This window comes from Macrotis lagotis, chromosome X (genome assembly GCF_037893015.1).
Source record: "Macrotis lagotis isolate mMagLag1 chromosome X, bilby.v1.9.chrom.fasta, whole genome shotgun sequence".
Lineage (NCBI taxonomy): Eukaryota > Metazoa > Chordata > Mammalia > Peramelemorphia > Peramelidae > Macrotis > Macrotis lagotis.
In genome coordinates, this window is record NC_133666.1 from 678604074 (window position 1) to 678617902 (window position 13829).

The 13829-nt window shown below is 39.7% G+C and overlaps 1 protein-coding gene and 1 long non-coding RNA gene across 7 annotated transcripts in view; one reads left to right on the forward strand and one right to left on the reverse strand.

Annotated features, from left to right (window-relative positions):
• Positions 1-13829, forward strand: part of LOC141501700 (uncharacterized) — a 241135-nt gene that overhangs the window by 13671 nt on the left and 213635 nt on the right. The window lies entirely within an intron of this gene.
• NOS1 (nitric oxide synthase 1) overlaps positions 453-13829 on the reverse strand; it is a 244590-nt gene continuing 231213 nt past the window's right edge. For 5 of the 6 annotated variants that reach the window (XM_074205930.1, XM_074205925.1, XM_074205928.1 and 2 more), the window contains 5 exons: positions 12024-12172; positions 10649-10843; positions 10073-10191; positions 8669-8762; positions 453-7170 (listed from right to left, as the gene is read on the reverse strand). In XM_074205930.1, coding sequence (XP_074062031.1) covers positions 8669-8762; positions 10073-10191; positions 10649-10843; positions 12024-12172 — 557 coding nt within the window. In that variant the 3' untranslated portion in view covers positions 453-7170. The remainder of the gene's footprint in view (positions 7171-8668; positions 8763-10072; positions 10192-10648; positions 10844-12023; positions 12173-13829) is intronic. The other variant, XM_074205929.1, reaches the window with a different exon arrangement.

The window sequence follows — 13829 nt, forward strand, 5'->3', positions numbered from 1 at the left end:
TTTAATCTCAGTGCTCTAGCTCTCACTGCCGCCTTACTTCAACTAAAGTTAATAATAAGAACAACTTCCATTTCTCTAGTGCTTTAAGATTTAGAAAACTCTTTACCCCCAATAAGGGGGGAAGGTAGGTAAATAGTACAGGGAGGTGTATATACCTTAGTAACTCCATTTTACAGATATAAGGTAGGTGGTATAGGCATAATTCCATTTTACAGATGAACAAACACATAATTATGTTTGGTGGAAGGGTGCAGAGTTCAGGAACTTGGAGAAATTCATCCAAAAGACCAGTCTGAGAATCACCAACCCTAGAGTCAGGAGGACCTTAGTTCAAATTTGATCTCAGACACTTAATACTTCCTAGCTATGTGACCATGGGCAAGTCACTAAACCCCACTGCCTTGCCAAAAATAATAATAATTAAAAAAAAGACCACAGTCTGTGATGTTGGGTCCACTTTTTAATTTTTAACCATAATGCAAACAGGCATAAGTAGTTTTTTTTTTAAATTCCATAAAACCAGAAGATTGGAACTATCCAGAAGAATAGGTGCATGCGGAGAACACAGCCTGGAGAGCCTCGCAGACTGAGCAGGAGTCAGTCCTGGAGAGAGGTGCTGGAGCAGGTTGTATGTATGCACGGCACAAACTTAGCAGCATCAAGAGCTCAGAGGTAGGGGGAAAATCCAGGGTTCAATGCAGCATCCGCTCCTGCTCCAACTCACTCCCTCCTGGTTCCCCCACCCCCTGGAAGGAAAAGATTTACACCTGGCCTCCGAGACCAAAGCCGACCAGACAGTTGCCCCTGAGTCACCGAGTCCATCCTCAGCTTGTCGTGTGGTTTAGGTGATCACAACGGAAAGAACATGATGGTGGCAGAGCACATAAGATGGGAGGGGCTGGTGCATCAGAAGGGATAGGAACCCAAGAAATCTGGCCTGGAATTTCAGTCCAGAATCTTTCAGCTCCATCTGGCTTTCAAACAATCTTTCTTTTGAAACTCTGTAATTCGGGAGATATCTCTTTCTTGGTTGGGTAGAACTGACTCAACTCTTAATGCCTAAAAGCCTCCTGACTCTAACCCTAAATTCAACTTTTGCTTAGGGAATGCTACGGCCACGGTTAAGTTTCAAGAAACATCCATGAGAAGCTCAGTGAGAAGGCCCCATGGAGAACTGACTCTAAGACCCCTACTGTCTAATGTTCAATTTTGAGCTAAAGCAAACTGGTTGTGACAGGCAGAAGGTCCAGGTAAGCTCTGGGTACAAAGGCATTCTGGTTGATAAGTTGGGTTCTGTTAGGAAGATGCAAATGGGCATATTTAAAGGTGTGGTTGAGGTTAAATTGAAACATATGTTTTCTCTTCCCTTGTTCTCAATTTTTGGCCTTTGGAAAAAAGACCAGATTGTCTATTTCCTCCAAATCAAGAAATACACACAATTTCCTTTCATCCTTTTGGACTGTGGGAACAGAAATATTTTGGGGTCAGATGACATTGTAATCAATGCTTTTCTCATCCCAACCATTTATCACCAGAGACAAGCTGCAGTGCCTTGAAGGGCCTTGGAGAAAGAAGGCTAGAGAGACTGGATTTATTGTCTCTTCTTATACCCATGTCCTTATTCTTGAGTCTTTGAGGACCCTCCTTGATCTCCTGTGTTGCTAGAGGGGACCCTTTGGCTTTCTGGTCTTCATTGGGGTGTGATGGCTATTTGGTCTTTTGCATTCTCAAAACAAAGAGGAAGTTTGGAAATGAGAGGAGTCTGCCAAAGGCAGGGGATAACAAGAGGTGTGGACTTGCAGTTCAGGAATCTTAGGTCAGTAATCCCTTTCACTTAATTAACTGTAGGGTGGAGAGGGTCAGGGAAGCTCAGGCCCTCTGATGAAAGGAGTGGGTTCAGAATGATGCAAGGATTCCAATGCCAAAAGGGTAAAAAGAAATGTCAGACAGGATGGAGGGGTATGGATGAATGTGGAGATGGGGTTTTGAGCTGAACTGATATAGAAGCTCCAAACTTGGGTTTTTATCTGAGCTCAATGGACAGGTTTGCAGTCAGACTGGAGAGAGTACAGCTAAGTGGGCAAGGAATGGTTTGGAAAGTTCACATTGTCTCAGAGAGCCAGGATGAATGTTAATTTTGCTCAGGAAGCTTTTGTTTCATAGTTTGGATGGGAGAACTTATCTTCTGCCATCCCACTCTGCAACTTCTTGGGTATTATTGGCCAAAATCTTTTAGGGAAGATTTTAAGAAGGGGTTTTAAAAATCTATGTATGCTAGGACTCTGGTTGTTAGAGGTCAAAAAGGAGAGAAGAAGGAGGAGGGAGGGAGAAAATAATATTGAGTATACAAGCATCTAATTGATGTGGTTTTGAGGTCAGTGAGATTGGAGCAAGTTCAACCACCTTCAGAGAAGAATTTCTCTATTTCTTTGCTGTCTCCGTTATTTGGAATGAGGTCATTAACCTGCTAAGACTTGGTCTGCATTTAAGCATCATCAACTTTTTTCAAGGATCATTTTCATAACTCAGAGAGAAACTGAGATTACTCAGTTTTTGTTGTCTTTACTCTTTTGGGGCAGGGGTTGGGGATGGAAGAAGAAGGATCTGGTCCTCTACCTCACTCTCAATATCAGTGGGATATTTAGGGTTAATAAATTTGATTTTTTAAAATCAAATTAAATTAAATTAATTAAATTGAAGAGGAAGAAATTAAATAAATGAGGAAGAAATACCACCCTCAAGGGATCATTCTCAGATTCCAGGTAACCAGATTTTAAAAATATAAAGTCAATTTCTATCATTTTTGGATGGAATTAATCCTGTTCAAGTTTTGAACAAGCTTGAGAAGTTTCCCAAGAACCACCACAAAGGGGCAGCATTTACTCACTTATAGTGAATAAAGTGTTCTTTCTGCACCACTTTTTCTCTTTGAAGACATCCTTTAATAATGCAGATCTTAACACATCAATATTTGTGACTATTGTCAGATGGTCTCTCATGAGATGAAGAAGATAAAAGAATCTGGGTCTCTTTTCTTCATGGGGGATCATCCAGGGAATCATGGGCCAATGGAAAGAGCATTGGAATTGGAGTCAGATGATGTGGGTTCATATCCCACCTCTGATACACCCTGTATAAACTTGGATAAATCACTTAAATGTCTCCTACCTCAGTTTCCTCATCTGTAAAATGAACTGGACTTCTAACATCACTGTTTGCTCTAGAAATATGATCCTGTAATCTAAGGGGCAACTCTTCAGTCTAACACATTCTCATTCTGCTTGGGGTCAGCTGCTTGCCTCTCTGAGAAATGTAGGGTCTTGGACTAGATCACCGCTAACCCTTTCCAGTTGGAAATCCATAATCCTATACCCTATGACACAAAGAAGGATCTGGCTTTTAGATAAAAACATTGAGGTTTCTTCATTGGACTCTTCTTCTGAGATTCAGTTTAGAATGGGTAGCTGCATCTACAATTATTCTTACTAATGATATTTACCCAAAATGGGGGTTATTCATGAAAACATGAAGTGTAGTTGGGGGTAGAAATCAGAAAGGACAGTTTGTGTCAGAGAGGACAATTTGTGTCAGACAGTAGCAGCAACAACTTCATCCCCTGGGGAGCTAGTGATGTCTTAGGAGATGTGACTCAAAAGAAGCAGAAGGCCTAAAAAAAGACTATGGGAGGAACCATGAGAAGAGCCAATTATTTTAATTGAAGAAAGTGAAGGAATGACTTAATGACCATCTCCAATCCATTGAAGGAATTTTTATAAGGAGGATGCTGAATCATTCTTTTGATTGAATAAGAGAAAACTGGCTTAAAGAAAAAGAGGAGAACTAATAATTATTGTTAATATTTATATGGCATGTTATAGCTGCAAAACATTTTAAAGATATTTTCTCATTTGATCTTCAGAACAGCCCTAACATGTCAAAGTAAAGAAATAGGATCTGAAAACAGTTTAGGGATTTACTAAGGCTGAAACAGGATACGTTTGAAGCAGTATGTAGGTCTTCCTAGTCCTAAATCCAGACCTCTCTCTGCTGCTTTGAGATTTGTGAATGGGTATGAGGAAGGCTTTGCTGACAACTGGGGGACAGAGCAGTAGCATGAACCATGTGCCATGTCCCCTACTTCCCTAGAGGTTTTAGGGAAAAAGAACAACCACCCATCCTGGGTGGCCTTGCTCACTGGAAGGTCCCTCTGCATTCCCAGTTTCCATGAGGTTGCTTCTTGGAGATTTGCTCTATATAAGAAATGTTGCTTGTCCAAAATAATAAAACCAAGGACAAAGGTATGGATAGGAAACTAAGGCCCCTCTCTTATCCTGTAGGGTAGGGGCAGGTCCTCTGAAACTTCATCATTTGGGAGGTAATAGATTTTTTTTCAGATGCTGCCTCACATTGATTGATGCCTAAAATGGGCAGAAACTTAACTGGTTCCTCCTTGGGAGGGCAATTACACCAAGGGACCTGGCCAGGGAGAGATCAGAACTACTGTGGATGGGAGGGCATTTGTTTTCCACTAGGCAGGAAAAACAAAAATTTTAAGAAAGAAAGGATTTTTAAAATCTGTTTCAAGAAAAGGTAATTCTGTCACAAACATCCAATAATTATTCATCTTTTTAATGGTCTTACCCTAGAGTCCTTGAACTTTAAAAAAAAACCCATTGTGATAACTATATTTCAATATACTTGATTTCCTGCATTTAATCTCATGTCTGTTATTTTATGAATTTAAGAATAGGATTTTGAGAAGGGGTCCATAGGTTTCAACAGAAATCTTACAAGAAAGGTTAAGAAGCCTTGCTCTAAACAGTCAAACTGTTGAAGGGAACACATCTATCCTTGGATCTCTTTCTCTGCACAAGATGACAGAATTTCAGATGTGAAAAACACCTCAGTGACCATCCGGTTCAACCCATCCCTGAATCTTCTCAACAATAACCCTATCAACAGGTCCTTTGGTCTTGGCTTGAAGACTTTCAGTGAAGAGGTACCCAGTCTCTTCAAGGCATTCTACCTTTGGATATGTCCCATTCTCCAAATCTCCCTCTTTGCTGCTTCCCACTGTTGTTCACAATTCCAAGTTGAATCTTGTTCCACTCAGCAGTTATGCACACTGTTCTGAATCTTTTTTTCGAGATTCTAAACCTCCTCAGGTCCCATATGGAGCTTAGTTAGCATGATCTGGAATCCTTTCACTGTTCTGGTCATCTTCCTCTAGAAATGCTCTTGTGATCTGCACTTCTCTTAATGTCACTTAGCATCTCCTGTACTTTTTGGACTACCACAATCTACTGCTGTCTTTTTTCTGCCCCTCTTATAACTGTTCTTTCAGGTTTCATATCTCAGGGGAGAAGGTAAGTCCACCACAGGAATCAGAAGCCCACCAACAGAGATATGAATTGACATAATGTACCTCTCGAAAGACAACTTTATGTTCTTTCCATAATGAGGAAACAAAGTATTCTTTGTCTCAAGAAAAAAAATAACTGAGAAAATCTGAGGCATATGGAGGTAAGATGACTTCCTCAACACTACATAACAAGGTCAATAAGGTTCCTGATTTTCAGACTAGGGCTTTTGGTGAACTTCAGGAGGATCATAGACTTTTAGAGCCAGAAGTCAGCTTAGAGACCTTTTATATCTCCCCTTTAAAGCACTCTTTTAGTTGTGCACTCTTGACTTGTAAGAGACTTTGAAGTTGTCTTGGCCAACCCATTCCTTTGGAATGTATTCCTATCGCACTGTGGGTTTCTTTTGGTTAGTTTGCTAATTTTTTTTTCTTTGCCTTTCACTTATTCCCCAGTACTTAACCCAGTGCCCTGATAACTTGACTCTGATGAATGACTTTACATTTACTATTTCTTTTTCTTGTTTGTACCAAATTACAGCAGGGATTTGGTTTTCCTTTCTATGTACCTCCTTATAAATGGATTATAAGCACACAGTAGGTGCTTATAAATGCTTAGTGATTGTCTGTTTGGCCACCCAAACTGCGTGAAGGACTCTAATGCTGAGGAAATCTATTCTACTTTTATACAACATTTTTTTTTGGAGGGGAGGGGATGGGGCAAAGAATGTTTTCTTTATAAATTCCCATCCATTCACAGAGAAAGAAATTGAGGCTCAGGAAAATGAAGGGACTTGCTCAATTCCAAATAGTGGCAGGACCAGGACCAGGAGCAAAACGGCAGATGGAAAAAGGTTTGACAGACATAAGTGGATGATGTGTCAGGAGACACAGCAGAGAGAGCAAGTGCATGATATATGGAATTCATGAGATGGGTGGCTTATCCACTCATGAATTTCAATCCCTTGAGGGAGACAAATCATTCCCAGTCATTATAGCCACCCTGACCACTTGACTGCCAAAGCTGTACAATCCAGAGGCTCCCAATGGTTCATGCAAGATGAGGCCAGCCTTGTTAAGTGGGAACACAGAGAGTCAACATATACCAAGGGAAAACAGTTTCTCTGCACCAAAGGTCTGCAGGCAACAGGCTTGCACAGGCAAGAGGAGAACAGAAGAGGACCCATGCCCCTCATACATACACATACACACACTTGTGCGTGCACACGCACACCGAAAAATGACAGTAACTTAAAAAAGGTTGGCAGGTGACTTCAGATGCTGGGGACTGTCCTTAGGAAGAGACCCACAGCATGTCTCTCCTCCCAAGTCCCTGCTGCCTTTCCAAAGAAACCCCAGAAAACCAACATGAAAATGCCAAACAGGAGTGATCTGGTGATTTCATGCATCTGTGGTATGGCCTTGGAATAGAGAGAGAGAGAGAGAGAGAGAAAGAGAGAAAGGGGTTGTGAAGAAATATCATTTCATAAGAGCCACTGCAGAGAAGAAGCCATTGCATTGCAGCAGAAAAGTTCAAAGAGGAAACAAATGGGGGCTAAGGGAAGCCCCACAGGACTAGAAGTCCGAAAAGAAGAAAAAACAAACAAACAAACAAACAAACAAAAAAAACCACGACGCAACAACAGGACAAGAGGGAGCTCGAATATCATGAGAGTCCCATAGGAAAGAGTCAGCAGAGTCCATCTTTCCAAAAACTAGCTCCTTCTGCCTGGAGAAGGCCTGGGGGCAGGCAGCCCAGCCTGGCATCCGTCCGAATGGGGCAGAAAGGATCTGGTTAGGAGCTGAACACTCTGTCAGGGAAGAAGGGAGGGGAGAGTGGGGTTAGCACAAAGACCTTTCAGCAGGCCAGAGACAACTATAGAAAACATTTCCACAATCACCCAAATTCCCTCCTCCCTCCCTCCCTTCCACCCTCTTTTCTTTCTTTCTTTCTTTCTTTCTTTCTTTCTTTCTTTCTTTCTTTCTTTCTTTCTTTCTTTCTTTCTTTCTTTCTTTCTTTCTCTTCCTTCCTTTTCCTTTCCTCTTTCCTCCTTCCTTCTTTCCTTCCTTCCCACTTTCTTTTCCTTCCCTTCTTCCTTCCCCCCCTCCTTTCCAGTCATATTTTAAAAGTACCTATTACGTGCCAAATGACAGGGAATAGAAAGAATAAAACCATTGTTGCCCTCAAGAAGCTTACTGCTTGCTGGGCAAAACAGCAAAGCCATAGATAAGGCAATATACATATACATATATATATACACATACATACATACATATATATGTATACACACACACAGAAATTTCAATGGAGGTGGGTGAGGGGAACTAGCAACAATAATGAATCTAGGAAAAAACATTGTGTTACAAAAACTATAGTCAGGGAAGTATGATAGAATGGAGAAAGTTGGTACAAAAGGCTATGTGTCATATAAGGCCCTTTGTGATTTTAAATGAAACTAGGAGGGAACCCCAAAACAAAACCCAACATGTTTGGTTCATGACTGGTACATTATCATCTTATTCCAACCAGGCATTAGCCCTGTAGTCTAATTTATGAGGAATTCCTTCCCAGATTTCAGATCACAATTCATTTAGATTTACCCAAGCTGATTTCTTATTTTGGGGGGAAAATGTGAAGAGCTCGAGTTTTAGAAACAAGGTATGTCAAACATTTAAAAAAAGATGTTTCAGTGCATTGAAGATCCACAATTTTCTTTGAAGGCTAGGTACCTCCTCTGCTAATAAACAGAGTGCTATTTCCCTCCAGCCTAGCCAGTGGTCTGCTATGATCAAAAACTTCATTTCTTTACAGACAGCCTGCTAAGGCACATCTTTCAACCTAGCTGATCTGGTCCTTAGACAATAGGCTTCTAATGCTATGATATGAAAACCTTGCCAACTAGGACCCGCTTGAGATTGCAGAGTCACCACCATTTTGCAATGACACATGCATCCAAAAAAGAGTTTAGTGGTGGGTTTAAAGAAGAGTCTTATTTCAGTTAAAAGACAATTTAAAAGTCTTGGGAAGTAGAGGCCATGTGGTCATCACAAGTTGGAGGGAGTCTGGGTTGTGTGGAATGGCAAATGGTAGACCTGAAATTATGGGAAGACATGATGTTGGGATGACAATAAAGTCAACCTTTCTATAAGCCATTAGGGAGGTGAGAGGTTATCCTCATTTTGTCCTTCTCTAAGGCATTTCCTATGAGATGATAGGTTTAAAGATGGAAAAGACCATGGAAGTCATTGAGTCCAACCCCTTTATTTTATGAATGAGGGTGTGAGACCCAGAGAGATGATTTGACTTACTCAGGGCCACACAGATTTTTTCTCAGGTGGGTTTTGAAACCAGGTCTTCCTGACTCCCAAGTCCAGGACACTATCTTCAGCATCATGCTGTTGGCTATTGGAAAGAGCACTGAATCTGAAGTGAGAAGTTAGGGGTTCAAATTCTGTTCCTGCCATTTACTACCAGTGTGACCTTGGACAAGTGACTATCATAACAGATGAGCTCAGAAGTCCCTTTCAACTCTGAATATATGAGCTATGACCTCTAGGTATCTGGAGCAGTATGTGTGACAGAATTGTTATTTGTAATCATGAGAAGACTAAATGAGAGACAGAGCAATATAATAGATAAAGAGTTGGCCTTGGAGACAAGAAGACCTGGATTCATGTCCTGATTCGGATATATACTGGCTGTTTGACCCTGGGCAAGTCACTTAATCCCTTAGTGCCTCAAGTATTATTTAATTTTTTGGGGGGGTGTCAAATGACTTGTCCAGGGTCACACACAGCTAGTATGTGTCTGAGGTCAAATTTGAACTCAGAGCCTTTGACTGGTGCTCTATCCATTGTACCACCTAAGTTTCTTTCTAGAAGTTTCTTATACTAATATAACTACAGATACCATCTATCTCCCTCACCTCTAAAGAAAAATTGTATTTTTTGTACTTAAAGAAAACCAAAATGACTTTACTAAGTTGGATCAATGTACAGTGTAACTGCCTGGCTAGTCAGGCCAATACAAACACAGAAGGCTCTACCACAAGCAGAGCACAAATAGTCTGTATGAACATTATATTCTGGTTGGGGAAGCTGATGGATTGAAAGCAAAAATGCAGTGGGAAGTGGTAAAGCTATCTGCTGGTTGGGAATCCCTGCTATTCAGCTAAATGGAGAGCCACGATTCAAAGAGAAGTCATCTTAATAGATGTGCTATTAGGAGGAGTCTCAGTAGATAGGAGGAACATTCTGTCTCTAAGTCCAAAGTATCAATAGTTTCATTTCCTGAGATGAGCACCACAAAAGATATCCTCAAATCAATTTTTTTTAAAAAAAGAGAATTTCAGTTCAGGGAGGAAGAGAGATATTCTGATACAAAGTTCTTTGAATGGAGAATCTAGGACATTAGGAGGCTGATGATGGGAAGATTGTTAAGTTTATGGTGAGACCAGATCAAGAATGAACTCCCTTGTGATGTAGCTATTGTGTGGATGTAGCAGGCCATGTTGTAGTATACTATTTTAATTATTATGTAAAATAGGTAATATGGTTATTTGTGCCAGCTGAATAAATAAATTTGGTCCTAGAACCCTCTAAATTTTGGTGTCCTTGGTGAAAGTCCCATTTGCTCTACCCTAGTTCCTGTTTTAGCTGAAGTTGCGTGTGCCTTTGGTCCCTGAGATTTCCATAGAAATAGAGTTGACTTACTCATCAGTGTCCTTTTTGCTCTCCTCAATGAAGGCAATGGACTCAGATCTAAGGCGGTTGGTCACTTCGTACGTGCGCAGGGTGACCCCGAATATATCTTCATGGTAGCGGTTATCATCCTAAAAAATAGAAACAATGGCTTTGAATCCAGGAAGAAATTTTTAGATTCATACAGGAGCTCAGTTGCTGTTGGGAAATGTTTAAAACTTGGTGGTTTCTAAAAACATGAATCAGTGATAGACATTGGTTCCTAACTTGCCATGAGACTTCAGGCAAGTCAGTTCCCCTTCTGTGCTGCAAAGTTTTTCTTTGTTAAATAAGAGGGTTGAATTAGGAGGAAGACAGCTTAATGTAGTGAAAAGAGGACTGGTTTTGGAGTTAGAAGACCTAGATTTGAATCCTGACTCTGCTACTTATGAACTGACTTTAGACATGTCATGTAACTCAGTTTCTCCATGTATAAAGTGGATGAGGTTGAATTTGGTAGCCTCTAAATCCCTTTCAGTTCTTAATTATCTACTTGGCCTAGGAAATTCTCCAACTGTGAAGATTCCAGAATACCCCATTACCACTCACCCTCAGTTTGCTAATGAACACCCCAGCCTCCTCTGCTGAGAGCCTCCCCTGCTGGATCATGATGCGCTGGATGGCTTTCAGGACATCAGCTGCCATCGTGACATCCCCACAAACATAAATGTGGCCTCTTTTCTCCTTCAGGGCTCTGTACACAGTCTCTGCCAGCTGTTCCTGTAAGGCATCCTGTACATATTTCTGTGGGGAAGAGAGAGTGTCAATAGCAATGGCCCGACCAGTCCTAAATCTTGGACACCCTATTTCCTTTCTTTAAAAACAAACAACTTGTTTTAAAACTGGCAGCCCATCCCTTGTAATGAAAATTATCAAAGAAAGAGAAAAAATGAAATTTGGTAAAACCAATCAACTTGTGTCTGATAGTATATGTGACATTTATACCCACAATACCCTACCTTTGCAGGAGAATGAAGATAGATAAATATTATTATTATTAATGATAATACTTTATAATAGCAAGGCTAATATCTAACATTCCTTTTTTTTAGGTTTGTTTTTGCAAGGCAATGGGGTTAAGTAGCTTGCCCAAGGTCACACAGCTAGGTAATTAAGTGTCTGAGGCCAGATTTGAACTCAGATCCTCCTGACTTCAGGGCCGGTGCTCTATTCACTGTGCCACCTAGCCACCCCAATATCTAACATTTTTATAGTATTTTCAGGTTTGTAAAACACTTTGTTTATATTATCTAATTTGACCTTCAAATTCATTTTCTCAACTCCTCTCCCAGGCCAAGTTTTGACTCATTTTCAAAGGGTTCCTTCTCCTAGTTAAGTCACCCATTCCTTCTCATTATTATATGGCTACCCATGAAACAAAAACCCCCAAAGAACTTAAATGGTCTCTATTCCTGTTAAAACTGGGGAAATCTTCCTTCTTCCTATGCTTCCAAGAATCTCAGACTTAGAATTGGAAGGGAACCTGTGTACCATCTTGTCCATTCCATCCTTATCTCCTCCAAATTTACTAAGGATTCTTTAGGGTGAATTTATATCTTTTTATTTGTCTCCATATTATCTCTATCCCCTCCATTATAATTTAAAGTTGTTGAGGACAGGGCCAGTTTCATTTTAGTCTCTGTCTCTAATCCTGAGCTCACAGGGTCTGGAACCCAGCAAATCGCTAATGAATGCTTGATGAATCCTCATCCCTATAACTCTTGCCCACTCTTCCTAGTTCTTCTATCTGCAATCAAATAGAGCAAATCTGGATCTTGTATCCTGTGACAAGTCCTCAATTCCTTGTAGACACTGGCTCTCAACATACACTGGAGTGCTTAACTAGAGTTTGGAGAGAGGCCTGAGAAAGAATGGCTCTCCAAGCATGTGCCCAGGGTATGAGAGGAGCAGGGGGATTGAGTACCTTTGGTTTGTCTGGCTCACGGGAATAGGCCGTGTACAGCTCTCTGAAGACACCTTTGTTCTTGGCCTGTAGGGTTTCCTCCTTGTAGATGTGGTCAATCTTGGATTGCCGACATCCAAACACCAGGACCATGGGACATGGAGACATACCTGGGGTCAGGGAAACTCAAGTCACTGACAACACTAGAAGACTACCCCAAAATAATAGTCACTGCAGTATTAATAGTTATAAACATTCTTACAATAATGGTTAATATTTATTTATTTATTTGAGAAGCACCCTAGTGCAGTGGATCTACAGAGAGATGATCTGGAAGCCAGCCAGGCTTCTTTTCTTTCTTCCCTCCTCCCTAATTCTAGTTCTCCTTATTTTTCTTTTCCTTCATTAATTTCTTTGAGATTCTACTCCTTTTATTCATTAAGATGAATTCTGTCACTATTTCATTTAGTTTGTTAAAATGATTTCTTGGCAGTTTGATTGGTTTAGCACTTAATCCATAAGTTTTCTTTGGTAGTCTCATTAGCATACTGGTCCTAGAGACAAAGAACCAAGTGCATATTTCAACTGTGATGCTCCCTGTGTGATCTTGGGCAAATCACTTTGTTTTTTCAGCTTCAATTATCTCATCTGTAAAATGGTAGGGTTAAACCAGCTGGTTTCTGAAATGGTGTTCCTATGATCATTGTTTATTACATTAATATAGCCCAACCACGAACAATGAATATATATATATATATACATATATATATATGTATATATATATATATATATTCAAATATTTAAATCTTCCTTTTTTCCATGGATATTCTGTTTTATAGGTATATTTATATGTTCCAAATGTGTTTTGGTAGATTAATTCTCAAATACTTTATGTATTGAGTAGTTTGTTTTAATTTTTATTATTTTTTTTGCAAGGCAATGGGGTTAAGTGACTTGACCAAGGCCACACCAGCTAAGTAATTATTAAGTGTCTGAGGTCCGATTTGAACTCAGGTACTCCTGACTCCAGGGCCAGTGCTCTATCCATTGCACCACCTAGCTGCCCTGAGTAGTTATTTTGAGAACAATTATTTCTATTGTTTTCTTTTGCCTTTTTTCTCTAATGCAGAGAAAAACATTAATGACTGTTACAAATTTATCCCGCTCTTTTATCGAAGCTATTAAACATCTCTGTTTATTCATTGACACTCTGGTGTTTTCCAAGTAAACCATCATGTCACATGCAAATAGGAATAATTTTGGCTCATCTTTGTCAGTGTTTATACTTTTAATTTCCCTTTTGTCTTATTGGACAAAATACAAATGTTTTTGTAGTTAACATTTCAAGTACCATATCAAATTATACTGAGGAAAAGGAACACCCATGATTTACCCCCTTAGTTATCAGGAATACATCCAGTATTCTTCCCTTGCAAATAATGCTAGCTCTTTGCTTTAGAAATATGCTTTTGATTATATCAAAGGAGGGTCCTTCTCTTCTGAAGCTTTTTTTTAATATATTTTATATTTTTATATTATATATATTATATATATTTTATATTTTTATAAGTTTTAGCATAAATGTGTACAGTATTCGTTGAAAACTTTCCTTACATCCACTGAAATAACCATAGAAGTTTTACTGTTTATATTATTTATGCCAACAATTTTCCTAATGTCAAACCATCCTTGTATCCCTGGTATAAATCCAATTTGGTCTAAATGAATTTTTTTTTAAATGGAGATATTTTTTGACCAAGGGGCCTTTCTTCAGGATTGGGATTACTGGATGTAGGATTTAATTCTCAGTTTTTCTACTTACCACTT